This window comes from Melozone crissalis, unplaced genomic scaffold (assembly GCF_028551555.1).
Source record: "Melozone crissalis strain CALT ecotype California unplaced genomic scaffold, PUWL_Pcris_2 ptg000068l_1, whole genome shotgun sequence".
NCBI lineage: Eukaryota > Metazoa > Chordata > Aves > Passeriformes > Passerellidae > Melozone > Melozone crissalis.
In genome coordinates, this window is record NW_026535846.1 from 10,896,775 (window position 1) to 10,912,193 (window position 15,419).

Below are 15,419 nucleotides of genomic sequence, written 5' to 3' on the forward strand. Positions count from 1 at the left end.
TTCACTGATCCTCATCCCTGTGGTGAAAGGTGCTGTGAACTCCAGGGCTGGGAGCAGGCTCAGGACCCTTGCAGTTCCCCCTCAGTGGAGGCATTGCTGACAGGGAGGAAGGGAAGAGCAGCAGCTGGGCTGGGAGAGCACAGCAGCCAGGCACCACCACGCCTCTGGGAGCTCAGGATGAGAGGGAGCTCTGCTGTCTTCTGGGCCACCTCTCTGCAAACAGTAGTGACCTACAGTTAATCAGATGGGATGGGATCTACAGTTAATAAGGCTTGGGATGCTGACAGGGCAAGTTTCTGGGATGGTTTTCTGTGTTGAGCTACACAGAAAGGACTTTGGTGAGGTTCTCTGAGGAGGACCTTGTTTTCCAGCTCCTCAGGAGGATCTGCATGGCTCATGTCCTATGAAGCCCCTCAGGTAGGAGGAAAGCACATGAACAATGTTGTGCTCTGGGAAGAAGTCAGGCATTGCAGCCTTCACATGTGACATGAAGGAGGGTAAAAAAAGAAGGCTGACCCTGTGGCATTATGCATTATCCTGTACAGAAGAGGTAAACCTAAAAGCATGCAGATTCTGAATGCCTAACATAGGGAAAGGACAGGGGAGCTCAAACCGTGAGTGAAGGTGCTCTGCTCCAGGCTTGCTGGGGATCTGATGAGTGGTAATATATGATCAAACACTAATTGCCTTCAAATAAGAGGAAAACCAGCTCCAGGCCAGCTGACAGAGAACCTGCTGGCTCCGTCTGATGCATATTCAGAAGCAGATCAGCAGTAGAGAGAGTCAGCACGTAAAGTCAAGACTCATAAGTATTTGCTAGTTAATGATCCCAGGGGAAAGATCACAGTTTTGCCACAGCAGTGAAAAGAACACCCTAATCATTAACTGAGTTTACAGGTAATCACAGTTACATCATACTTAGCCATTTTCTAATATATCAGAATCATTTTGAGGGGGGTCCTTCTAAGCTGAAGAAGAATTGGCCACAAAACCAGACTTTTCCTGCTCTGTATTCAACAGTCAACGTGTCTTAACATGACATTTCATTAAAGGCCAAATTTCTACTAACCTCAGCAGAAACAGTAACAAGCAAAGGGAAGACCAGCAAATGAAACATCTTCTGGCAATAAAGACGCAGCAAGATTCAATGAAATGTGAATATTATTTATTTAAAGAGTGATTGCCATATCATTGGTGGATGCCAGTAAAACAGGAACATCTGTCACCTGGCCTGGAGCTAATGCTCCCATGCTTATGTGCTGTCCTCCATGTCATCAGTGTATGACATTTGCTGCAGTCTTGAAGCAGAGCTTTTAGTGTTTTATATTTTCTAACATGCTTAATTAGCAGCTTTAGTAATTGCCTATAAATTTCACCATGAGGGGATGATAGAGCAGAGACCTTTCACACAGCACCAAATGGATAACTGCTGTGGGCCTGCCACTGCTGCTGAAGCAGCCAGTTCAGCTCTGGGTGAGGGAGAAGAAGGGGATGCAATCCTTTGGTGCAATGGTGAAAAGCCTGACAGAGGGAAAGTGGTGTTTTCTCATTTTCACACAGCGAACAGGAATGTGTGCATGTGTGGGGAGAGCAGTCATGGGGCAGAGACATGAGGTAATGGAAAGTTATGACAATGGAAAGAAGTAGAACCTTGCCCAGACTTCTGCACCTTCAGATCCTCCAAGGCTCTCTGTTCTCCAGCAGCTTCTCACAACACACAAGTACCTACATGCAGACTAATTAGAGCAGCACTGATGTGTTTTCCTGGAAAGACTGGAGGTAATAAGAAGTCTGAAAGGAGGGGCCACCCTGTCAAAAGGAAAGGCCGAGAAACACTGGTTTCTGCAGCTCACAGGGGGCTTTGCACCCTTCATGTCTCCCTGTGGCTGCATCCCATCCAGCCAGGGTCTGTGAAGCTGGGTTCTTCACTGCCTGCCAGAGAGCCCTACAAGAATCCATATCTGTACTTATGTTCACCAAGGGGTCTTTGGTAGCAGGCTTGAGTTTTTTGTCTCTTTGTTGCTAGCTTATGCAAAAAATCAGAAAAAAAATAAGCCTAAGTCCTGAAAACCTTCAAAAGCCTCAGCTGTTTACCCATGTGGGTTTTAAAGGCTGTAACTTGTGGCCCTGGTGGGGTCTCGGAGCAGCTTCAGGCAGGGTTTCCATATGCCTAAGAAGAGGATCACCAGTTTTGCTCTGCAGAGGAGCTGGTGACTTTCTCCAATCTTTTTGATATCTTCAGATGTGAAAATCTCCAAAGCTCCAGATTTTCATATTCCATATCCTTCCTGTAGGTAAAGACAAAACAGATCTCTATTTGCATTTTTAAGGCGTAGAAATGAACCATCCTCATAGATATTTGATTACACAGTTGAACAGCAACTGCTGCTCAGTGACACGTGCTGCACTGCCCATTTTCCCAGAGCAAAGCTGCCATGGTGCTTTGGATAAAGCAAAGCTCTTCACTGAGAGCCTTCCCTGAGTGAGGATGTTCTGTTGATTCGCTCTGCAGCATCTCCTGGTGACTTTCTCCTCCTTGTGCCTATGGGAAAGCTGGGCAAAGAGAAAAGCCTGACTTGCAGCTCTCCATCCTTCTTGGTGGAGAAAATATGAAGCATGCTACTCAGTAAATTAAATCTGTATATTCATAGTGTCCTTTGAGCAGTGTTCATTCACCCCAAAGCCAAACTAAGGCTCTGGCTGGATTCAGATGTCTTTTGGATGAGTACTGGATCCAAACAACTCTTGTCACTTTAGCTGACCTTGGAGAATTTTATTAGTTAGTGAAGATGCCAAATGCAAAGAACAAAACTGAAGCCACAATGTCAGTTAAAAATTAGGTACTCTATTAATTAAGTCTGGCTTACATACTAAGCTGCTGGTATCGTGTATGGCTATAAGCATATTACCATTCATTTTACTGGGGAATGCAAATGACATCACTGTAATACTGATGGATGGCTTCTTTGTAACAGGATGGTGGAAAAGCTGATAATTTTATAAAAGTATAAATTTTGTTGTGTGGATGGCCCAATGTGCTGGATCTCTGCAATGCTTTCCAGGACACAGGATGAACAGGGACTATTTTTTGTGTCAGCTGCAATGAAAATAAAATAGAGATTTTCAGTAGCAGTGGGAAGGGGAAGCAATTTTCATGTAACTGATGTTATGAAGCTCATCAGAAATTCTTTACTTTTAGGGCTGTTTCAACAATGAAATGACAGGTTTTTAAATCCTCCCACACAATGCAGTCATATAGTAGTATCACTAATTGTTATACTATAGTATTATTTACTCCCAAGCACTGTCTTTCTTATTGCTGGTTTAAAGTACATGTGTATGTATGTGTTCATATCTATCAATCTTCCTTCTAAACCAAAACTTCCTGCTTTCTGTCTGCAAACAGCATCACCCTGTTTTCATCTGACCCCAAGTGCTGAGGAAGTTGGTAATGTAACCATTTGGTCAACCTGACTGCCAGGAATTTTCCTCTACAACAAAAGGAAAGCCACATGGGCATGGCTATGACCCTGCCTCTGCAAAGGACTCTTTCCCTCCTATTCTCCACAAATATTGATCTGAAAGTCAAAGGGGAATGCTTCACTCCAGGCCCTACTGAAGAACTTATTGGAGACCCAAGTTTCTTTGTGCTTCTTCTCACCTGCAAGCAATGAACAGCTAAAGGCAATCCTGCTGCTGAGGACAATTCTGCTGCTGAGGGCATCTTTTGAAGGAAAAGGGCTGTCAGCCCAGAGCCAGCAGGCATAAAGTATTACAGTTCCCATTGCATTGAACAGCATCCTTTTATGAGCTGAGAGTATGCAAGCCATAAAATCCATGGATGTTTCTGTACTCTGTAAAATGTGTCTTTAGATCTGTCCAGGGAACAACAGCTTTTCCAGTTTATTTGTATGGGTGGAGCTGAGGAATGCATTCAATGTTTGTTGCACAATCCCCTGCTACTCTGGCTGAGGGATTGCTCTTCCCCTGCTACTCCCAGTGCACTGAACCCTCCCTGGTCTAGAGGTTAATGTGCCAACCCCAAAACCTGGTCTGGTGACCCAAGTTATTGCCTTGTTGCATTTGCTCTAGCCACTCTCTTGTTTCCAGTGGTGCCTGTGAGCTCAGAAAGAGAACAGGGATTTTTCTCTGTCTCCTGCTGGGGCCTGGTGCTGCCCAGCTGTCCCCACTCAGAGCCTGCAGAGCCCTGGCTGCCACAGGACAAATCCACTCCAGGAGCAAGCCAGAAAAGGGGGAATGGGCAGGGTGGCAGGTAGAGCTCATGCCTGTGCCTCAACCCTAATTGGTTTTCTAATTTAGGTTCAGGTACTAATCCTTAGAGAGTCAGATAAGGAAAATAAATACCAAACATAGAATAAATGCAGAAGACACCACATAACCCTAGATGAACAGTTTAGTGCTTCTGTGTTGGTATAGAAAAGTAGAAGCATCCCCAGGTTTTTATGGTTTTCCTCTAAGGGCAGTCCAATGTTCTGTCTTCATTGAATTTTTTTTTTCTTACAAAGTTTCTGTTGTAAACTAGAAAACAATCTCCCTTTTGTGACCCTTTTGGCTAAGGTGGAAAGTGTTTGTGGTCTGCCTCAACTAAAACAATAATGTGAAATTTTATCTAATCATCTAGTGTGAAATTAGTCAGATGTGACATTTTTGCCCATGTGATCAACTTGCAATCAAGGAACACACTTTCAGTAAATGAACAGGTAGAATTTCTCTAGATTTATTTGTCATTGCACTCTTCTATCCTGCTATGGTGTCAAATAAGTTAGAGAATTATCCACAGTCCACCCACCCCCTTTTTCTGCCCCACAAAGACAGTTGCATTTATGGCAAAAGGATAAATATAGCCAGAAGCTGAGAGTAATGAGCTGAGCCTTAGTCCATCCATTGGAAGATCCTTGAAGAGAATACTTTGATCCATAACAACATTCTTGGTGAGAAAAGAGGCACCACCTGAGTCTCTGCACAGCCAGAGCCAGGTGCTGGTTTGATGTTTTTGCGCTTAGATGGAAACAATCCCTCAGGGAAAGGATGCAATGAAAACAGCCCATGAACTAGTGGAATGAGGTCATGTCTAGAGAGCTCAAAAACAGAAATTGTAGCCATGCAATGTAAAGAATCCATTAGTTAAAGACCCCACTGAAACTCCTGTCATGCCTTACCAATACTAAGATTTCTTCTGTTTCAGGAGCTTTGTTGTGGTCTCCTTTAGGCTGTGAGTTTTCCTTTCATGTATTGGATATTCCTGCTAATGTCAAAGCTGATTGTCATGACTGTTTTTAAATTGTTTAATGGCCACTGTATTGGAGTTTAAATAATTCTGTACTGTATTGGGGTTTGTGGCAAGGCTTTGGTGAAGACACCAGAAGCCTCCCCTTTGTCAGACAAAGTCAATGTCACCTGGCAACAAAATGAACCCATCACTGGTTGAGGATGAGGCCATCAGAAACACCACCCCCATAAACACCACCCCCATCCTCACAAAAACCTTCTGCATTTTCTGCAGCTGACTACAGCCCAAATAGCACTGAGAAGGGGATATGTTTTCCATGCATTTGTGCTAACACACACTAGTTTTTGGAAAAGTACTCCTCCAAACCTGCAAAAAAATTTGACGCTACCCACTTTGTAGTCTGGGCAGGGGTATAGAATGTCTCGTACTGGTCAAACTGCATATAACTTGTAAGACTTTGTTTACTTTTGCCTCTACAGAAAAAGCATCTGTTTCCCTCAGTATGTGGAGTTTCACCTGAAATTGGTAAGTATTGGTGGACTTGTATCAGCTGTGGGAATGAAGCCTTTCCCACTCTGTTTATGAAGGTGCCACAGGTGTTACACAATGCACATGGAAGGCAGCCATGAAAGCTCTATGTTTTCATTGCAAAATGACAGCAATATTAGAGAGAGGTGAAAATTACTCTGTGATACTTCCAAGTTTCATTAGCTAATAGGGGTGTCTGAGCTCTTTGCTCTAACTTATCTTGGGCTGTGCAGTAACAGGGAGTACAGCCCTATAATGCCCAGATAAATGCTCTCTTTGCCAACCCAAGCATTGATGTCTCTGTGGTTCTATTCCCACAGAAGATGGGTGGCCAGCTGTGTAACATGCTCTGTGGTTGTTGGGCTTTCAACCTGGACTATCATGGAGAATTCCAGAGTTAGCCAATCCATCATCTCATCTTTCTTGAAACATCTTTTCTGGGGTGTAGAGGTTCACAGAACAGATAAATATTTATTTGTGTATCATCCTTTTTGATACATTACCATGGAAACAAGTAATCAAAAAAAATACTCTCAAGCAAGTGGGTTTGTTTTCAAATATTATCTTTTCAACTTTCACCTTTCCAGCTCTGCTCCTGTTGGGGGATTGGATTCTCTTTCTGCATCTGCCACTAGATGGTATTGCTTTAACAGGCACCTTCCTGCCTCTTGTGCACCCTTGAGACACAGACCCCAGAAAAGCAGGGGCTGCCTGTGTTTTTAATGTTCTTCAGGCATCTCCTAGCAAATGCTGAGGACACAGAATAGCAGATATTTAGTCCCACAGCTGGCAGCTTCTTGTGCTTGCAGCTCAGTTTCTGCTTAAGGACAAGTTTTATATTTGCTCTATAATCCAGAAGGTAAGAAAGGTCTTTGTTCATCCTGAAATTTCAGAATACCTGATGTATAAAATCTGAAGCAAACAGACAAAACTTTGTATCCTCCAAGTCTTTTAGCTAATACAAAAATGCAAATAAAAGGCTTCTTTTTCTTTCACAATTGTAAAATTTTTCCAAGTTTTGTATTTCCTTTATGTGCTCACAAAAGAAAAGCAGCTAATATGCAGGAAGTCATTCAGCAAAATTGTTATTATTCAAGGAGATAAAAACATCACTGTAGTGAGATATGAAGTAACTTTATATTAAAAGTTAATGACTTGGACTGTTCAGTCTAAATTATTTGTTATTTCCTAATCCTTGATATGCATCTTTATGGTAAGTTTATATGACGTGAGACTTATTCCACTTTTATATTTCCTTGTTTTGTTGTTCTGTTATTAAACTTTCTTATGTCATTGCTTTCTCTACTGAGGAAACTATCAAGAAAGTCAAACCAAAAGTGGAAAGAACATCCTCTAGTCATTAGATGTTCTCTGTACCCACATTCATAATTTTTCAGCAATCCAATTTCTACCTTAAATAAACTTTCTGTCTTAAATCAACACTCTAAATTAACGTCATTGGTTTCCTAAAATGATTTGTAATTGCTTAAATTGTTTATAAGTAAACAAAACCTGTTCCCACATTTAGGTTGAATGTTGGGATTGGCTAGCTGAAATTTTATTGGGTGTTTTGAAGAACTCTTTGGCAGTTTTAAGCTTGAATCACACAGCAAACCTTCCTTGCTGTGTAGGGGCTGCAAAGGCCCTCCCTGGTCCATGCCAGCCCCTGCTGCCCCCCTCATGCAAGCTGTCACTTTGCTGCTCAGGTAGCAGTGGATTCTAAGATGAGGAGGGCTCTTCTGTTTTAAAAGAACATAAAATCGGTTGGTTTACAGTGAAAGCATGACCCCAAGAGCCAGACCCAACCCCATAAGTGCTGAACAGCTTGAACTGTGCTGCATCTTAACAAACACAAGGGAGCTGCCAGCTGAACTGTGTTCATTGCTGAGGAGGGGAAAAGTGCTTTTAACAAAATTCACCTTCTTTCTCACGCATGTTGGAGAAAACAAAATAAAAGGCCTCAGGATTTGTAACCAGAGTGTAGAAAATCAGTGCTGCAGACAGTGCTGCTCCTTGCCTTGCACTACAGCTGCTGGTGCCCATGTAGTGTCCTCCAGCCCAGGTGAAGGAAACTCAAACTCTGAGTAAACTCTGAGAGGCAATATCACAGCAGGAGCTACCAAAACCAAAGTGCTTATTTCCTGATCTTACTGACAGCAAGGAAAGGAACCATCTCACATTTCTTCTCTTCCAGGGTAGCAGGGTGCCAAGGTGGCTCAGGAGGGAAGGAAGAGGCCACTGTGCCATGCCATGTGCTGTTTGGCACTGCAGCCAGGAGCAGGGCAGAGGCTGCAGGAATGCTGGAAGGCTGCACCCTGCAGGAAAAGGTGAGGAAGGAGTCGTGTGGAGTTAGTGACTCACACAGTTAAGGTTTGGTGTGGCTGTGGCAAGATATCAACATGATTTTACCATAAAAGGGGCAAATATGTAATTACTGTGGTATATGAGATTCAATTAAATGGCAACATCAATTAAACAGCTTCCAGAGCGTTTGTTTGGAAGCTTGCAAGGCTTTATTTCCTGCAAAAGCAGTTCATTGAGTGTCAACAATTATTTCCCCTGCAAATGAGACTGATTGCACAGCAGAGACTGTAACATTCTGGGCTTCTGTTGGAAAGCTGGGTTCAAGTCCATCCTTTGGTGAGTATTTAAGCAGAGTAGCTTCAGCAGGAATGTGAATGAATAGCTTGGACAGAGCATAACCTTGGAAATGCTTAGTGCTCATCAGGCTGGAGGAGAGTGAACTCTGCAGGAGTCCTTGGACTCTCATTTGCAGAGCCTGTTAGTTATGATGGGGATGGTTTCTTTCAGATTTTGATCAGATTTTTTTTCTCTGGCTGGAGAAGGAATTTCAATTTAGTGGCAGGAGAGCAGAAAACCTTTAAGTGAACAAGCCCCCCTCCTAAAAGGATGACATAGAGACAATTTGCAGTGTCCCTTTCAGAGAACGCCTTGGCCCTGTGTTATTTCATTTGAAGTGTTTCGTACTGATGAGTTCATCAAAACATCAATACCACAGGTTTTGTTGGCTCTGAGACCACAGCCATTTCCTGGAAAGCCTCAGCCTTCACCCCAAACATCTGACAGCAGTTTTGCCATACACAAACACTCTCCATATCCCTCAAGGAAAGCACCTGTAAGCAGCACAGATGGCACCACTATTCCAAGCTGGCAGTGGACCTGCTCAGGGCAGTTTCCCTGTAGTGATGATGACTTTGCTCAAGCCCAGCTGAAGCCACTGCTCCGGTCCAGGTCCCAGGCTGCCCTCCATTGTCACATCTCTCTGGCCTTCCATAACTCCATCCCTCTGTCCCTCTACCCCTCAGTCCCTCTGTCTCTCCTTCCCTTGGTCCCTCCATCTTTCCATCCTTCTTGTCCCTTCATTCCTCATTCCCTCCATCCTTCTGTTTCTCCATCTCTCCTTCCCTTCTTCCCTCTGTCCCTCCATCCCTCAGTCTCTCCATCCCTCTGTTCCTCCATCCTTCCATCCTTCTTGTCCCTTCATCCTTCCTTCCCTCCATCCCTCAGTTTCTCCATTTCTCCTTCCCTCCATCCCTCAGTCTCTCCATCCCTCTATCTGTCTTGTCCCTCCTTCCTTCCATCCTCCTTGTCCCTTCTTCCCTTCACCCCTCTGTCCCTCCATCCCTCACTCTCTCTGTCCCTCTGTCCCTCCATCCCTCAGTCTCTCCGTCCCTCTCTCCCTCCATCCCTCAGTCTCTCCGTCCCTCCATCCCTCACTCTCTGTCCCTCTGTCCCTCTATCCCTCACTCTCACTCTCTGTCCCTCCATCCCTCACTCTCTATCCCTCGGTCCCGCTGCAGTACTCACCTCCCACCGCTAGGCCGCGCCAGCCCCATGGTTGCTATGGCGACGGCGGCGGCGCTCCGCGCGCATGCGCGCCCATAGCCGGTGTTTCCGGCGGGCCGAGGCGGCGGCGGCGGCGGGCGGCGATGGAGCGGTACGGGCCGGGCTCCGTCAGCGCCGTGCCCGTGGCCGAGTTCAGGCCGTGAGTCCCGGGGCGGCCGGGAGAAGGGCTCGGGAGCGGGAGGGCGCGGCGGTGGGCGCGGGGAGGGCAGCGCGCCCGGCTCCATCAGCCCTCGCTGGGGCTGCAGCCCCGGGGAGGAGCGGGAGGGAGCGGGGCTCGGGCCCGGAGGAGCCGGAGCGGGAGGAGGAAGATGAGGATGAGGAGGGCCCCGGTTGGCCTGGGTCACGCTGTGTAACCCCGGGCCACCCCCAATGCCGAGCGTGGCGGCTGCCGGCCGTGGGGACACGTGCCGAGCTCGGCTGAGCTTATACACGAATGTTTGTTTTTGCCGCGTAGGGAAGCGATGAGAGTATGTCAGTGTAAGGACAGTATTTGTCAGCAGTGGAGTTTTTAACTTTGCTAATAAGCTGGAGGTCATCTTACTCTTCTGTGGGTAAGTGTTGATAGAATGGTTTCTAATTTCCCCAGGGAGATTTTGAATGCGGTTTTGTCCTCCACCCTGACAGTCCTTCAGGCAAACACTGATAAAGGAAAAGAATTCAGATGTTTTTCTCTTTTAAAGCTGTCTAAATGTATGGCAGTACATGAGGAGCCAGCAGGGCTGTTGGCTGCAGTGTAGAAGCTGTGCATGGCTGCACATAGCTGTTAGAGGATAAAACCATTTTTTCCCCATTTCCAATTCTTTTTTCAAAGAAAAACACATATATTTGTGTTTCAACGCCCTAAGTACTCATGTCTTTGAACGAGGCAATCTTTGAAAGTCAGAAGGGTATTGCCTGGGTTACATGTTTACTTAATCATAAAATACTGCAGTCAGCCAGGCAGAGTGAGTGAGAACTGGTGGAAACACACAGAACCAGGCTGTGTGTGGTGTTTTGTAAACACAACACCTGTTCTAGCAGGTCAAGTTCAAGAAGACCCTACCAAGTACATAAAATTTTATAAGCCCTCTCTTGTCAAAGGTCTTCCAGGTTTAGGTCTGTGAAGGCAAAGTTTTGGTGTAGTGGGTCTGTGTTGTGACTGTAACTACACTTATTCCAGTTTCTTAGTTAAAAGCTGAGAAATTATTTTTAAATAGAGGAAGAAGACCTAATAAAAAGGAACTTGGAGTAGTAAGCTGTTAAATTCATTCAGTGTACTTCCCTATCTATCCCAGCCTATAGGATTTGTCATTTTCCTGGACTTGTAGTTACTTTACAGAAAAAAAGGAACTTGGCAAGTTTTGATGCAGGATACTGTCATATGACATGTGCATGTGTAGCTAATATTAGATATTTAATAATTACATAGTAATGCACTGATAAACATATTAACATAACCCCCATATGTTATAATGCTTGCAAAACAGTACCAGGGAAAAGTCTAAAGATTTAATTTTTCATTTTAGTTTTTATTTTTTTGTGAGCTTAGACTGGCAGAATCATTACATTGTTTTGAATACTCTCATTTTTATTGCAGCCAACAAATGCTTACTTCAGTCTTTATTGCTTCCAAACAATACACTTGCTCAGTTCTTGAAAAGTAATCAGCTTCTGTTTGGAACAAGTTCTTGTCCTGTTTCAGGCGTATATATTGTGATTTTCTTTTGTCTATAACTTCTCTTATTTATTTCAGAAATGAGGGTTCATTAACATCAACTTTAAGAACACTTCTATTCTTCACAGCTCTAATGATTACATTACCTGTTGGGCTATATTTTTCATCAAAGGCTTATGTATTTGAAGGTAATTTTGTTTCTGCCAATTAACATTATTATTACAAAAATACTGGAGAAGCACAGTCCTCTAATAGCATCTTTGTTCTTCCTGTTTTGAATATTTGTTTCCATATATATACAAAAAGTCCTGTAATGTCTTAATTAGAACAGAAAATTATATAAATGGTCAATGTATCTTCCCCTGCATTGTGGTCTGCAATCCAAAATTTGCTGTTTATTATACAATGATTTATATTGCATAGAAGTGCATTATTCCCCTTACCTAAAGGGTGTTTAACACTACTGTGCAGAAGAATCTGCAGATCAGAATCATCAGAGTTATGTTTCCTGCAGGTATTGCAAACTAAGCATGTGTTTGAGACAGTATAATGTTTCTGAGGTTTATATTTTGCTTTTTGAAACGTGTGCATGTAAACAAGTTATATGCAATTTCAAATATTGAATGTGGTTGCTTCTGGAGCTTTCTCTCAATTAAAAAAAAAAGGAAGAGAGATTATGGCTGTTTGTTTGAACAATCAGCCATGTTGTAGTCCTGATTCTGCAAGGCTTTAATACTCACCTCCTGCAGTTCTAGAAAGTTCTCCTTCAGAGGTGGGGAGGAGGAAGGGAGAAAGCAGCTGCTTTATGAGCAGTTTATGAGTGTGTAACCCAGTTGTTCTGAGATGATTCTCCTTTGGTGTGTACTGCTGTATGTAGTACATGAAGGCTCAAAGGTAGTTAAGTAACTTTCAAGATCCTTTTTAGCTTTTTTTTCTTAATTTGAGGTGCAGCAAGCTGAGCTTTAACTTTGCTGTGTCAGTTAATGGCAAGATCTGTTGGCACTGAAAGGGTTGCCTTTGCAGGGTGATGGTTTTGGAGTGCTGTAATGTGTAGGTTTTGTTTGCTTTTGGGGAGACTTTGTTGGGTTTTTTAAATTAATTAAGGGAAACAATATTTCAGTGTTTGGTCTTTAGATATTTGAAAGCTTATTTTATATGAGATGCATTCATGTATCTTAACTGGTGGGCCATTACTGTTTTACAGTCTAAATACAGAAGGTAATACTCTTCTAAATTTAATTGTTCTACTGTTTTCTCCTGTTTTAGTGGCAAATTATTACAGATTTCTCCCCCTTCTTCCTCCCACCTCCCTCCCACAAAGAGAGTTACATTTAGGAAAACAGGATGTTGAGGTTTGTTTGGTGCTGGAAGGTACTATCAGTAAAAGTGAATGTTATAGACCTCTAAGCTGGTGATGTCAAATCTAGGTTATTTTATCTTAAATATTGAATACTGCAGTGATGCTTTGCTCCCTCCAGAAATGTTTTCAAGGCCTTTAACTGTCCCAATGATTTGTTTCCTGTGAATCATTTTGAGCTCAGGCTTTTGATATAGGAGCAAATGTAAATTTGGTCTTTAGGGAGAGTTGTGACTTGCCATGTCAGAGTTTCTAGCTCATAACTAATGTTCTTTCTTTGTTTTCTCAGGTTCCTTGGGGATGTCTGACAGGGACAGCTATTTCTATGCTGCCATAGTAGCTGTGGTCACTGTCCATGTGGTGCTTGCTCTCTTTGTTTATGTGGCCTGGAACGAGGGCTCGCGGCAGTGGCGCGAGGGCAAACAGGACTGAAGTGAAGATCCTCCGTGTCTGGTGTCCACAGACTGTAAAGCAGATTTTTTGTGAGCTGAAGGAAAAGCATTCTTCCAAATGTGTAATACACATGCACTAAGAGGAGGCTGGTGCCTCAGTTGTGGTTAAAATAAGATTTGTGCCCATCTTGACTGTGTACTGGTGTCTTCTGTAATGGTGATGGAAGTTGTTCTTTAGCCAGCTTCTACTGTGTTGAGCAGAGGAGGCCTTAACTTGCAATTAAAGTGGAATAATTATATTCTTTTGAAAACTCCTGTAGCTACTTTTGCCATGCCTAGTATTTTTCTGGCTTGCTCTGAAAATAATATTGGCATGAAGCAAGCATTACATTTTCAAGGAATTAAACTGCTGTTTAAAAAAGCTACACTACTTACTATGCAGCTACAGTGTAAAAGATGGAATTTCACTTTGCTGTGAATAGTTTCCTGATTTATATGTGTTGTGGTTTAACTCCAGCCAGCATGCTGCTCACTCACTGTGACCCCTCAATGGGATGAGTGGGGGAATCAGGAAAGCAAAGTGAGAAAACTCATGGGTCAAGATAAAGATAGTTTAATAAGTAAAACAAAAGCTGCACATGTAAGTTTGCTAGTTTTCAGTACAAATTCAAACCATAGCCCCATAGTAGCTATTATGAAGAAAACTACCTCTATCCCAGCACAAACCAACACAGTGGGATAGGCATAATTAATGTATTTCTGTATTTAGAAGTAATTTCAAAACCAGAATTGTTTAGAAACTCAGGTGATGTCTTTCTAATGTGAAGTACAATTTTTTTTTTTTCAAATACATTTTTATTGCAGTGTAAAATTCAATCTTTAATTTCCTTTTGGGAGGACTGGTATTACACATTGCTCATCTTTCTCCTTTTCTAGTTTATCCTGGTAATGCAAAGGAAAGGGCATAGCATATTTTTTGTAGGTCTTTGGACAGGTATGTATCTCCTTGATATTTGCTGAAGTGTGCACTTGGATTTCCTGTGGTAAAGCAGTGTCAGTAGCAGTTATAAGCTGCTGTAATGGCTGGTAGGGGAAGGAGCAAGAGAAAACAAGCTGTAGTTGTCTGCAAATGGTGTTCTTTTTGAAGCAGAGGACAGAAAATGACCACATGGAAAATTGACTTCTCTTCATAACTACTTACTTGTACACTGTGAAATGGTACAATATGTTGATTGTTTTCTTTTTTCCTTGGTTTTGTGTAGAACTTCTGTAGCCAAACCTTAGTGAGATTTTTGTGCTGTAAGATAACATGAATTTCATTCCACTGTTGTGCTGTTGTTAGCAAGCTTTTTAATCTCTGGCTAAAACATTTTTCCTAAAGTTCCAGCAAAGCAAATTTTCTTAACCCTAATGATGGCTGCTAAGCTGCTGTGCTTGAGGTCATTCTATTAATTTGAATTCTCCAGTTTATTGTATTAGTTTAGCCTTTCTTGGAAGTTTTTTGCTTAATACAGGGCTTGGCGTGGTTTTGGTGCTGCATGTGTCTGTGGTAAAACCTAGGTATAAATGAGGCAAAAATTGATTATCTGTGCCCAGTGGCTTGAGAATTATGTCCCCAAGCCTCATTCCTGTCCTGTCCACCCCAGTCCCAGGTGTGCACAAGCATATGCACCATGGCACACTAATGCAAATCAGTTTTTACTCTTTGTTTCTGCTCTGTTACCTTTCCTCATCCAGAGCCCCCTTGTCAGGTTGCTGCTGGCAAACTGGAGAATCTTCTCAGAGTACTTGAAGTGCAAAGTTAGTTTGTACATGGGCAATTGGCTTCATGTTCTCCAGTGTCTGATGTGTACCTTGTGGAACAAATATTGCCTTTTAATAAAGACCTACCCTGCAATACGAGATCCAGTGAACAACATGTGCTGAACTCTTTTTGAATAATGTCTTTAATATTCCACGTGTAGAGTACAGCTTAAAGCAAATATATAACTTATTCACAGTGGAGAATAAATTAAGAGTTACACTTACGAAATAAAGATGTTTATTTGGTGCTAGAAAAGACTTGCAGAAAAAATGAATGTTACAGAAGCCTAAGATGTTGACTTCAAGGGGAGCACACCTGCTATGCTCTATTAGCTGGGTCCAGCGCTGTGTCTATTTTATGTTTCATGTAGCAGAATCCCTAGACACCAAGTTAATTTCCTAGAGATAACAGGAAAATAATTCCTTATTATTATAACTGTTGAGTTTCAAAAATCTGACAAGTTTGGCCTCTGCTGTACATGCAGGCACTGTAATGTCTCAGCAGCTGGGGGTAATGAGCTGAGCATTAATCCATCTATTGGAAGATCTTTGAAGGTAATGCTTTGA

General features: G+C 42.8%; 1 protein-coding gene and 1 long non-coding RNA gene across 2 annotated transcripts in view; both read left to right on the forward strand.

The window, feature by feature from the left end:
* Positions 1-5,646, forward strand: part of LOC128945870 (uncharacterized) — a 34,852-nt gene extending 29,206 nt beyond the window's left edge. The window contains exon 3 of the long non-coding RNA XR_008483898.1: positions 3,407-5,646. This is a non-coding gene — a long non-coding RNA (uncharacterized LOC128945870). The remainder of the gene's footprint in view (positions 1-3,406) is intronic.
* Positions 5,647-9,671: 4,025 nt separating this feature from the next.
* Positions 9,672-14,953, forward strand: VMA21 (vacuolar ATPase assembly factor VMA21). Its single transcript, XM_054289558.1, is given in 4 exon segments — positions 9,672-9,713; positions 9,715-9,785; positions 11,379-11,488; positions 12,947-14,953. Coding segments are annotated over 4 exon segments (366 nt in total). The 3' UTR covers positions 13,090-14,953.
* The last annotated feature ends 466 nt before the right edge of the window (positions 14,954-15,419 follow it).